The sequence below is a fragment of the Uloborus diversus genome, chromosome 6 (assembly GCF_026930045.1).
Source record: "Uloborus diversus isolate 005 chromosome 6, Udiv.v.3.1, whole genome shotgun sequence".
Lineage (NCBI taxonomy): Eukaryota > Metazoa > Arthropoda > Arachnida > Araneae > Uloboridae > Uloborus > Uloborus diversus.
This window is the reverse complement of record NC_072736.1, coordinates 92,579,225-92,592,302: the sequence shown is the minus strand read 5'-3', so window position 1 is coordinate 92,592,302 and position 13,078 is coordinate 92,579,225. Positions and strand designations below refer to the sequence as shown.

The 13,078-nt window shown below is 29.9% G+C and overlaps 1 protein-coding gene across 2 annotated transcripts in view; it reads left to right on the top strand.

The window, feature by feature from the left end:
- The window catches only part of LOC129225115 (band 4.1-like protein 5), a 146,556-nt gene that overhangs the window by 122,793 nt on the left and 10,685 nt on the right, over nt 1-13,078 (top strand). For both annotated transcript variants that reach the window (XM_054859675.1, XM_054859674.1), the window contains exons 11-13: nt 2,842-3,158; nt 7,365-7,568; nt 12,854-12,962. In XM_054859675.1, the coding sequence (XP_054715650.1) occupies nt 2,842-3,158; nt 7,365-7,568; nt 12,854-12,962 (630 nt within the window). The remainder of the gene's footprint in view (nt 1-2,841; nt 3,159-7,364; nt 7,569-12,853; nt 12,963-13,078) is intronic.

The following is a 13,078-nucleotide window of genomic DNA, read 5'->3' as shown; positions in this document are numbered from 1 at the left end:
AAAAGACCAATTGCTCTGTAATTTTTTTCACATAATAAAGGTATTCCAGCTGCCATTTTCCAACAAAATTAAGTCTACTATTCATTTAGGGGACAAACAACAAATTGAGGAAACAAAAACAGCTTTTTGATCATTTTTCAATGTAAATAGTTGGGAATAAGCTATAAATTTCAGAAATCAGTTAAAAACCTATCTAAAATTTAGTTTTATATTTTCGTGAAAGTATCTTTTATACCCACGGAGATATAAGCATTTTTTTCAAAAATTCAAATTTTTTTTTAAAGGTTTTTGGCTCATATCACGCAGAGTTTTCCGTCAAACCTTACTAAACTCTCAGAATATTTAACAGCATATTAGAGAAACATAATAATAAAATTTTAAATTAAAGTATTGAAAATTTAATGAAATATAAACGTTTAAAGCAATTAATTTTTCACATGCGAACGATAGCAATTTATAACCTTCATAATCAGAAGCCCAGATATATCCTACATCTCATTAAAAAAGTTCCACCTTGATATCTTTAAAATCTAAAAAGTTATCAACGATCTAATGAGCTGAATTTTAATAATTCTTGGCTAGACGACGAATTGTGAGGGACCGTTCGCAAATAATCTATTCTTATCGTGAAGGACTCTGCAACGATAGCAGGAAAGTGTTGCCAGTTTGCAAACGACCCCTTACCATTCGTCGCCTGTCCAAGAATTATAGAAATTCTGCTCATTAGATTGTTAATTGCTCTCTTTCGTGCGTGTGCAATGAAAAATTAATTGCTTTAAACGTTTATATTTCATTAAATTTTCAATATTTAAACTTGAAATTTTATTATTATATTTCTCTAATATGTTGTCAAATATTGTGAAAGTGTAGTAATGTTTGACAAAAAACTCTGCGTGATATAAGCCGAAAACCTTCAAAAACAAATTTGAATTTTTGAATGAAATGCTTATATCTCCGTAAGTATAAGAGATTCTTTCACAAAAATATAAAAATAAATTTTTTAATTATTTTTAATTTATTTCTGAAATTTATAGCTCATTCCCAGCTATTTAAAATAAAAAATGATCGAAAACCTTTTTTTGTTTCCTCAGTTTGTTTCTGGTCCCCTAAATGAATAGCAGACTTAATTGTTGTTGAAAAATGACAGCTAGAGTATACTTTTTATATGAAAAAAATTACAAAGCAATTGGTCTTTTATTTCTCGAGAAATCCGTAAAAGTGTGATACAGTCGGACCTCCATACATCGAAGTAGTAAATTGCCGGAAAAAAATTCGATATATAGAAATTTCGATACATAGAAACGATCTTATTTTATCGTACAAATGTCCTAAAACACTAAAATTAAAGCTAATTTTCGTGTTATGAAACCTAATTTTCTAATTTATACGAGCATCGGATTAAATGAAAGTTGATAATTAAAATATTAACAAAAATACATCTTCATTTTTCGGCAATTAACCTGATTCGCATCATTAGGGTTGTTTCGTTTTGACAGTGTAATCGAGAGAAAAGTAAAAAATCAATCTACTTAACTTGAATAATTTTTACTGAAGCTAAAAAGACTAGGAATGATAATCAACAGACAAAAGGAATAACTTGAAACCGATTTTACAGTATTACTGGTTACAACTAAAATTTGAAAAAACTTATGGGAATTGTAGAACTCCAGAACGGAACAACGACCTATTTACACAGCCCTTAACCCCAGATTCCTTATGAGTTTCGCTGCAACCTTTTAGTGAACATAATTTTCTCCCTTAATTTTCATTTTTCATGAGACAAACAGCCTGAAGTTGAATCAAAATCTACAAATGTCTCGAAAAAATTTCGATATATAAAATTTTTTTCGATATATAGAAACAATTTTTCTATATAATGAACATAGAAATTTGCTGGGATTTCGATATATAGAAAATTTCGATATGTGGAAGTTCGATATATGGAGGTTTGACTGTATATTGAAAGTGTCCCAATACTTTTGGTCATATAGTGTATATGTATGTATATTTATAAAGAACTTTTTGCATGTAATATGTTAAATCAAGGCCTTGGGTAGTGAACCTCAGTAAGTGAAAAGAAAAATCTGATCTTAATTTTTGATATGTGCGTTGAAATTTTACCCTTCTTGAAAAATTAACCATTCTGCATTTCAAATGAAATAATCAAATTGGGATATATTGAAGACGGTTGTAAATGATAAGCAAAATTTGTGGCACATTTCAAGGTTCTGAGCATTTGAATGACTTCAGTGGTATAGAAGTTTTGATCATACATGTCCCATTTCTTTCCTTTTTCTTTATAGTTTATATATGCTTTTGCGCCCCTCAGAATATTAGTTTAGTGATAATCAAATTGTGTCCGAGTTTTTGTTAAGCTTCGGCAACATCTGTTGCCATTCTCTTCATATTTGAATCAAGAAAGTTGATTTTGACTGGCTCATGCATTTGGAATCTTTTTCTAAACTTAATGTTAATTGATCAAAAAAAATTCTTGAACACAGAAAATGCAACTGACAACTGATACATTTAATTAAAACTAATAATTAAAATTGAAATGAACATTTTTTTACTTGAGAAATCAGAAACATATGTGTGACTACTCCACTTGCAAAAACTTTTATATCAGTTTTTAGTGAAATATATTAGCTGTTTTGTGCAGCACAAAATGACGACTTTTCCATTGAATGGCTCTAATAACCTTTTTTTTTCAAAAATCTCTATCATTTTATCGTTAAACAATTAATACATTTGCAATACATCAGTGTTTTTACTATTGTAAATTACTCATTTTTTGATATTTTACTTTTCGGCCATACTTATTATGTTCCTTTCACTTTTTAGTGCTCTTCCCCTTTCACCAGTCACATCAGCAGGGGCATCTACAACTGTAGTAGCCAAGACAGCTCCAGCCGCAGTTGCTTCAGCTGATACACTGACAGAAGTTACTGTTTCACCACAACCGTCCACCTCTTCGGATGTTTCTAAGCCGTTCATCGCATTACCTAATGGAAGTGTGAAAGAAACGGCGGAAGACCGCTTAGACAATTTAATTAAATCCTTGAGTAAAAATAAGCCGTCCATTGAAAGTACCGAAGTGAATAATGAACTGACTTCTTTAACTATCAAAAAGAAAGATGTTGATTCCGTAGATTCCGCAGGTATTCTTAATTTTCCAAAAGTTGTTTTATAATTTATCGGTTGCACTTCATAATTTTTTTAGGAAATTCTTTTTTGCAGATTTAGTATCTTGATCACATGGTTTAGACACCATATGTTCACAATTTGAGTCAATTCCCAATTGTGATTCCCAGTTACAGTGGTCAGCTAATTGTTTGTTTAAGGCTTTTCTTTTTAGGTTTTATTTTCACATTCTGTTTTTCATGAGTTCAGTCTAGCAGAGTTAAATATTTTTTTGAAGCTTGTTAATTTTCTTTTTTTCCTTTCTAATTTTAGAATAAGAGGTAAGACTGACAAATACTAGCTTTTCTGTAGGAAATGATTATAGTCTAAGAGCAGGACACATTTTTGGGTTTGGATATTAAATCCTTCAAATGGAAAAGTTATGCATTCTATATTTATGTTTTAAAAAAGTTAATTGATTTCAATTTTTAATCCATGTAATTTATTTAGTGAAAATATTGATTTTTTTTCTCCTGACCAATATTTCTTCATGTATTTTTTAATTTCAACTACATTATTTTATGCTACAAAAAAATCTAAATAAGCCCCTTGGTTGTTATACATATATTACCAGTTCTAGTATGTTAATATCTATGCATTTAAGAACTTTCATGAACCAGGAGCAAGTTCTGTCTATTCTGGTGATGACTAGTACTTCATCGATAGTAAAGATTTTGTTATCTTTTTGTAACTTTAATTTTTCACTATGCTATTTATTTTATAGCAGAACACTGTTAACACTAGATTTACGGCAGGCTTTGTACACCTAGGAAAAAGGCAGGGGTCATTTTGACCCTCAAGAAATAGTATATGGAGTCATTCCATTTCAAATCAGGCAGGCAGGTATGAAAAGTGTCATATGACCATCACCGATTTTTTTGAAAAAAAATACAGTAGTTACAACTAAGGTACATATGAACTATCCCAGAAGGATTTTGCAAGAAAAAATTTTTTTCTTCAGTTACAGCCTATTAAAATTCTGCACAAAATCCGCCATTTTGGAAAAAACCGGCAAAACACTCCATTTGAAATGGACACTATTTCAAAAGTATTTAACCTATTCGAATAATTCTTTTTTTCTAAAAATAAATAAGGACCCATATATCCTCTAAACATTGTTTTTGAAAGTTTAGTTAGGTTTTTGATAAAGAAAAAAATTCATTTTTGCCGCCAAAAAACTGCATTTTTACCAATTTTATGATTTTTTTTCTCCATGAAAAAAAAGTTTTTTTTACTAAACGGAGATGGCAGTCTAAAGCCCTTATATGATAGTTTCATAACATATTTTATTAGAATCATTGAGTGCATACAGCCTCGTAAATAAAATTTGAAATTTTGAAAATTTTCAAAAATTAGCGATTTTTGAAGTGATTTTACTCAAAAAACCCATTTTTTAAAAATCTAAAAGTTGGCTCACTTGTACCCCATATAATGCTTAACTAGTGGATAGACACCGCATCCGGTATTTTTTCCTATAAAATGTTTTATGATTTTTTGAAAGTGACCTTATCGCCCATGGCATGCATGTAAAATAAAAATGTCTAATAATTTCAGTCACTGAAAATCTGATTATATTAATGCCTAATAGCTACAAAAACGGTGCACTTTATCAGGAACAACTAAAATCTTACTGACTTTTAATAATATATCAGTAACAAACTGCTTTGGATGATCCAGTCAATTCGTCTTTTTGTAAGACTCTGTGTGTAGTTTATAGGTAGAAGAGCCTTTGGTGATTATATTAATGACTAGCTATGATAATGATGTACTTTATCAGTAACAGTTAAAATCTTTCCTTTTTTTTAATAAATATTAGTTGATTTGTCTCCAAAGCTATGCATTCACCGTTACTTTCATATGCAGCAACAAATCATATATTTTCTCTTTCAATAGTCATTCTCTTCAACTCAATTACACGACAGGGGAAATCATCAAAGGGAAGAACAATACAATGCATTTAAAACGATTAATTTTAATTTCGTGCTTTGGTTGTCATTGGCGAATGTTGTCACATAATTTTTGGATCGTACCTCTTATGATTACTTATATACGTAAGAATATTTATACTAAATTCAAACCGTAAAACTCACTTGTAGTTTAAGAATTTAAAAAGCTCACCTGTTTTATGAGAGAAGTAATCAATTGAACATGGTTGTAAGTTGAGGTAACCAAACAGATCTCACTAAAGGTGACTATTATAGCCAGGGATCCAATTTCTAACAAAAGAAGTGCAGGATCCCTATAGTCTTCAGAACATGTTTTAATGCTTAAGTGGCCTGAATTCGGTCAAAAATACAAAAATTCGAGTAAAACAAATAAGGATGTATGGGAGCTCAGCTCCCATAACAATTAGGCGCTGATCAGCAGAAAAATATATTTATATAATGAAATACAAAAAGGCGAATTGGCTGGGTCATCAGATATTTTGAAAAAAACTGCTGGCTTTTATTCAGAATGGCATAGGAATGATGTGAAAAAAAAAAATTGGACTTCATATTCGAATTCAGTTTTGCGTTATTTTGGTTTTACTACAAAATTTCAAGGTGTACGAACGCTTTTGGGAGCCACTGAATTAGTCATTAATATATTCACCAAAGGCTCTTCTATCTAAAGGCTACACACAGAGTCTTACAAAAAGACGAATTGACTGGGTCATCAAAAGCGGTTTGATATCGCTATATTATTAAAAGTCAGTAAAATTTTATTTGTTGCTGATAAAGTGCACCATCATTGTAGCTATTAGACATTAATCCATTAATATGATCAGATTTTCAGTGACTAAAATTATTAGAAATTTTTATTTTACATGCATGCCATGGGTGATAAGGACACTTTCAAAAAAATCATAAAACATTTTATGGGAAAAAATACTGGATGCGGTGTCTATCCACTTGTTAAGCATTATATGGGGTTCAAATGAGCCAATTTTTAGATTTTTAAAAAATGGGTTTTTTGAGTAAAATCACTTCAAAAATCGCTAATTTTTGAAAATTTTCAAAATTTCAAATTTTATTTCCGAGGCTGTATGCATCCAAGGATTCTAATAAAATATATTATGAAACTATCATATAAGGGCTTTAGACTGCCATCTCCGTTTAGTAAAAAAAACTTTTTTTTCATGGAGAAAAAAAATCATGAATTCGGTAAAAATGCAGTTTTTTCGCGGCAAAAATTAATTTTTTTCTTTATCAAAAAATCTAACTAAACTTTCAAAAATGATGTCTAGAGGATATATGAGTCCTTATTTATTTTTAGAAAAAAGAATTATTCGAATAGGTTAAATACTTTTGAAATAGTGTCAATTTCAAATGGAGTGTTTTGCCGGTTTTTTCCAAAATGGCGGATTTTGTGCAGAATTTTAATAGGCTGTAACTGAAGAAAAAAAAATTTTCTTGCAAAATCCTTTTGGGATATTTCATATGTCCCTTAGTTGTAACTACTGTAATTTTTTCAAAAAAATCGGTGATGGTCATGTGACAGACCCTGCCTGATCTGAAATGGAATGGCTCTATATAGTTTTTCTTTCAACATAGTTCCCTACATAACATTGTATGTTTTTAAAATTAGTTAAAAATAATGATATTTAGAATGAATGCAGTTTATTTAAAGGATGCAGAGATTTTCAGGATGTGGAATGAAGCATTTAAAAAAAATTCAAATAAAGCCTTAAAATAACCAACGCTGTTTCAGTTGCATTTCGGATACTAGCAACGTATGCTTCCTTTTATGTACAGAAACATTATAAATGCTTCATGTTCTTGCAATGATATGTTGAAGGCATTTTTAAGTTTTTGCTGTTTCAGCATTGGTAAATGCATTTGCATTTATTTTTATCTCTAGAGGGTCAAAATGACACTTATCCACACTTCTGGATATAACCCCTTTTAGGTTTCAAAAAAATTACAATTTTCTTGAAAACTTTGTATTATTAAAAAAGCATGATGATTTAGGGAGAGTCGAGAGAGGAGTAAGCTTTTTATGAAAATAGAAGCAGCTAGCAAAATAGGTAGTATAAGCTTGGAGTCAAAATCACTCCTCCCATAATTGTAGTGTTAAATTTGCTTAGTCAGAAAGATTTTTTTAAAAAAAAAAGGCATCTTTAAAAAAAATATTTTAATAACTTCAAATTTTTGAATTAAAACGGATGGATTAAAGAAGTTAATGTACTCATTGTTTAATTTCAGAAGTTGATGAAGTTTCTCTGCTCAAAAAGAATGTCGAGCCCATACCATCTACTACCTTATCACTGGGAGTAAGTGGTATGAATAAAGATACCAATACTTTGAAAAATAACCAAATGAAAATCTCTGGTGGTGCAAAACCGATTCCAGCTGATCAGATGAAGTGCAACATTTTGAAAGCCAAAATGGAAGAAGAAAACAAAAAGCGTGAGTTTAACAAAATGTTTAGTTTTCTTTTAAGGGCATGCAATGCTATGGTGATCCTTGATACATAGTTATAGTTTTTCCTTATTTTTGAGTTGAAAATTATTTCTCTTTTTTTTCCCCCTAACAAATTAAATCATACAGAAGTTAAGTTGTTCATAAACTTTATGTTAATTTTCTCTCTTTCATTCTTTAGTCAAATTAAATGATTATGGTAAAGCTTTCTTTAACTGTTTCTGAATTTACTAGAAAATTGCCCGTCAAGGTATCACGCGGGGGAAACTGCTTCTACATTTGAATGAAGATATTGCCTGTTTCGTGATATTTTGATAGTTGAAATGGTAACCCTAACTCCAGTGGCTTAACCCTAAACTCCAATAGGTAGCATTTATCGTTGACTATTTCTTTTTTGTTTCTTCATTCGCCTGAAAGGACACAGTCTTACCAGTGAAACAGTTAAGCTACCGGATTGAGTTCAGCCTTGTCACAATAAAGCCTTTCACTGAATGTTAAACATAACCGAAACGTATTATCAAATTATCATGCCTTTGCGCAAGTTTCAATGTTGAATCACACGCGTTACCCAATTATTTCCTATTATATATATGAGGATTAGGGTGCGTCTTATAATGCACTTTTTGAAAATTTTATGAATTTTTTATAAGGCATCCCTTTATTTGCTTCCTTTTGATGAAACAACATCCACTTAAAAGTTTTGTAGAATTTGAACAAAGTTTAGAGGGTACAACCAGCGATTAAAATTACGTTCATTGTGAAAAAATAGAGTAAAAATATATTCCCAATTTTCTGTTGCAATATTTAATATCAACATGAATTTGGGTTGGTTAGGGTAGAAACATAATTCAAATACGTATTTCCTGTACATACAAAAAAATAATAAGCATTTCATGGTGGTTATGCTGTGTAATAATGTCAAACAAAAATCATCCAACAGTTCTACTACGCCATTCATATCATTGGTTTACAATTTCAGTCTTTTACATTCATCAATATTGTAATTTTTTTTCCCCTTTGTTTATAGTAATGTGAAATATACAAGTCTTTTTCTGATTGCTACTCATCATCCAACCTATTTGATGATATATCTTCAAAAAAAAACTTGATGAAAAGATCTTTATGGTGAAAAATCTGAATGTTGGTAATAAAATCCTCTATTTTTTTCCTTTGATTTTAATTCTACAACATCTGCTGTGCAGTGTTTCATTGGAAGAAATGTTCTTATAGGTTTTTTTAAGAAAGAGATCAATTTGGAGTTTGTCTCTTTAGAAATGACACGTAGATGTCAAATAAAATTACTTGAAGCAACAGTTTCCTTTTTGTAAGTGAAAATACTTTTCAAGAACAAAAGACCAAATCCAGATAAACTTTATTGCAAATTCTTGTTCTTCAGAATCAGTCAAAGTACATTCAGTTACAACAGAGGCTAAAAATAAAAAAAAAAAATACTTTCACAACAGTTGATTCAAATTCTTCATGATTTTCTTTCTTTCAAAATTTCTCCTTTTCACGCAAGTTCTGTTGCCTTTTTAAATAGAGATTTATTTGTTACCAATTTTGCCTTGTCCTCCTAGTTTTCTTTCAGTTAGAAATAATTTCTCACCTGGAAGTGAAATCTTTCGTAACAGATCATCAGCAAGAGCCAGGTCAAGCAAATAATCTAATGATGGATTCCAATATTTTTGTTTTTGATTATTGAAATAGAACACTTTTAATTTCCTTTTTGAGTTCTTAACTGACAACTTGTGTTTCTTTGAGTTGCTAACCAACATTTAGTTAAGAGGTTGAGAGTTGATTGTAGCTACAGTTAATTAACATGATTTAATAAAATATGAAATAATTTCAAAGTCAGTAACAATCTACTTTATTACTAATTACAATTAATGACAAAAAGATAACATAAATAAATATTATAATAATCGATGCAAAAAAAAAGTTAGATTTTTAAATTTTGCAGCAATGGTAGCAACCTCTAAATTTTATTCAATTTTCATTTTTAAGATATGTGAATTTTTTTTTCATCCAAAGGAACAAAATGAGAGGGTGCCTCATGAAAAAATAACATCTTCAAAAATAAGACGCACCCTAATGAGGATATGTTTTGTTTGTTTGTTTTAAGTGGGTACTTACAATCGATTGTGCACACACCTTTTGGCCCGTACCTGAACCTGCAGGGGGTCCGGGATTTTTAAAATGAGGGTTGAAATATGTGTCGAGGCGTAGGGAAGCAATATGGGGGGGGGGGGCGTAAAAATCATTTGTGCCGGGCTCCAAAATTTCTGTGCACGTCTCTGCATACAGTGAAACATATCTCTACCTAGTACCTTATCTTGCAACTTGCGTGATTTCTTTGTTCAATAGCAACCCCTCTGGCGAAAAAAGAAAGATGAATTGAGTTGATTTCAAATTTTATTCTTTTGTAGCCAATAAGCAAAAAAAGGGCGAAATTATTAATTCTGAAAAAAAAAAAAACTAGTAGATCCAAATGCTTTAATATAAATGGTGGACCACATTTGACGATTCACTCAGTAATCTCTAACTTTGCTCTAAAATTTCTGAAAGGTTGCTGGAAGCAAATTTTTCGAGCAGTTTTAGTAGCTTTTTTAAGTAATGGAATTCTTTTTGTATGTTTTTACAGTTACTTTAATTTCAAGGCAGTGTTTTTTTTCCCCATTTTTAATAACAGTTGAAAGCATTTTTAATACTGCAATTTTTTTCAAACATACAATGCTTTTCAAGTTGGGGCAAATATTGGAAAGGAAACAATTAACATTCTTAATATAAATCGGGAAAATTTGGTGAACTTGGTCAGGGAAAAGTTGGAGGATTTTATTTTACCCTATCCTGATAGCTACTGTGTTCAGGGCCCAATTAAGGTATCGCGGGAGGCACTACGCCGAGCACTTTTTCATGGCCTCCTGTGGTCCAAATTTACAATTTTAAATTTACAACGTTAACCATTGGCTGGAACAATTTTAGCCATTTGGTGGCCCCTATACCGCCGCCTAGTTTGCCTATTCAGTAATCAGACCTTAAATGTTATATCATATTTTTAACTATAAAAGTTATAGATGCATGGAGTTTTAATTAGATTGGACAGCTGTTTTAAAGATTTTCCTCATTATTAGTATTATTATTTCATTTTTTATGTATTTATTCTTTATTTGTTTACTTATCTTTATTTATTTAATTTTTTAGACAATTCTACCAGAGAAACAAAAAGTTCAGCCATTTTAAATTTTATTGAAGAGGCATTTATATAACAGGGTGGCGACAGATCAGGGAGATCAGGGAAAAGTCAGGGAACTTTAATAATCAGGGAAAAGTCAGGGAAATATCAGGGAATTCCGAAAAAATAACAAAAAATCAGGGAAAATTGATTTTATGATGAAAAAAAAATTTCTTTTGCTTTACAAATTAAGTACTCTAATTCCTTATGCATTTTCCACCAATTATCTGTTCAAAAAAAAGTAAAATTAATGAGATGCGATTATACACCACCGCATATTTGTGCATCTTTTTTCCTCAACATCAAAGTATTGAATCTTATTAACCACAGGATGAACTTCCTAAGATTGCATCTGTGTCTGTTAGGATGTTTATTTTACCTAGCTTGAAGTTTCCTTTAACGCTTTCAATGCTACGTAAAATAAAAAACCATACACGCAAAGAGGAAGCCTTCATTAATGCCTTAGCTCCTTTGCCTTTATTCCATTGTCTCGAAAAAAATTAGCATACTGTAATCACGATTTCACGAAGAAATCTTTTGTTTTTGAATTCATACTTATGAAAGTTTATAAGTTATTACTTCTTCGCATTTTTACTTTAATTGCTAAAATTGAACTTCAATCAAAAAAACTTTGTTTTTGCCGTTATACTATTTGTTGTTGCCGCAAATTATAAAGGTTTTCTTTTCTTTAGACTTAAATGATTCTTTTATTTTATAACCAAGCTTTATTCCTCTTTTATATATTTTGAAATTAACTAATTGCTGTTTTTTTTTTCATTTTAAAGTTGTTTGTTACAACAGCAATCTAAGTTTTTTTCTTCGTTACATACTGAAATCATTTGAAATGGAGTTAACTTGTTTACTCAAGTAATTAATTGATTAAAACCTATGTTCTTGATTAGAAAAAAGCTCCCTATGAATGGATGTCAAATGGTTTCATCTGTTTTGCATAAATATGTTAATTAGTTATATAAGAATAACTACATTACTTCTATTCTTTCACTATTACTTGTTGTTCTTGCAACAATGTATTATACTGTTTGAAAATTTTGTTCAAAATAATTTCAATTACTTTTTAGTTCTATCAAAAGAACTTAAGAGTGATTTTAATAGTTTCTTAAAATTTTTATGCTAAACGGTTTCTGGAAGCAAAGTATTTTTTTTTTTAAATTTTCTATAATCTTTCCACGTAGAAAAATTTAATATACTGTTTTGTAGGGTTTTTTTCCCCTAAAAAATTGACTTGATATATATTTTTTACCATTTTATTAAAAAAGTTAGTAGCATTTTTTAAAAATATATCTTTAGTTCACCAACATTACACAACTTAAAACGTTTAAAATACTGCATTTTATACAAACATACAGTGGATTTCAAGTGGAGCAAAGAAAGGAAACCATTATCATTGGTAACGTAAATCAGGGAAACTTGGTGAACTTAATCAGGGAAATCAGGGAAAAGTCAGGGAACTTTTTTTCACATTTCCTGTCGCCACCCTGTATAAGTCACATTTTTTGTATTCTATTTCTGTGCTTGAATGAATGAGTGAAGAAATGAAGTGAAAAGGGGGTGCTCAATAAAAGCGCAAGCACTGCGACTACAATTTTTTATGTGCTTAATCAGACATGTATTTTAAAAGCAATACTTGTTTTGCTCACAATTATATTTTTAAAAAAAAGTGTAAAGTTTAAGATGAAATTTGAATGGGTTTTTTATTTTATGTTTAGTTCAACTTGAAAATCTAGTGTTCTTCTTTTCTGCTATTATTTATTTGTTTATTTTGTCTATTAAAATAAACTCTTAACTGAGAAAATTATCAGATTAGAAAAATTCAACTTGCAACAAATAACCCTGTTATTCCATCTTTAGATAGCCTAATGGCTTAACACTTTTGCAATTGCATTATCAAGGCATTAAATACTTATGAATTTTTAAATGAATTTTTTACAGAAGGTTCTGGTGGGAGCAATGTTTAGTAAAATAAGGATGTTTATTTGTTTTATTTTTTAATTGTTATTTATTTTGTCATTTTTCATTCTAGTTCCAAGTGAAAAAGCACCAGTTCCATTACTTGTTGATTTGCAAAATGAAAAAGTAATAATTGAAGACAGTCGGGAGAAGTTAAAGCCTGCTACACTACATTTAAATGGGTACGTTTTGTTCAAAAGGTTCCAATTTTTTAATGATGATGTTGCTGTATTTATTTTTTTTAGTTATTTATACATTTTATTTTGTAGTTAATAATTTAAAAATAAATTATGTTTAA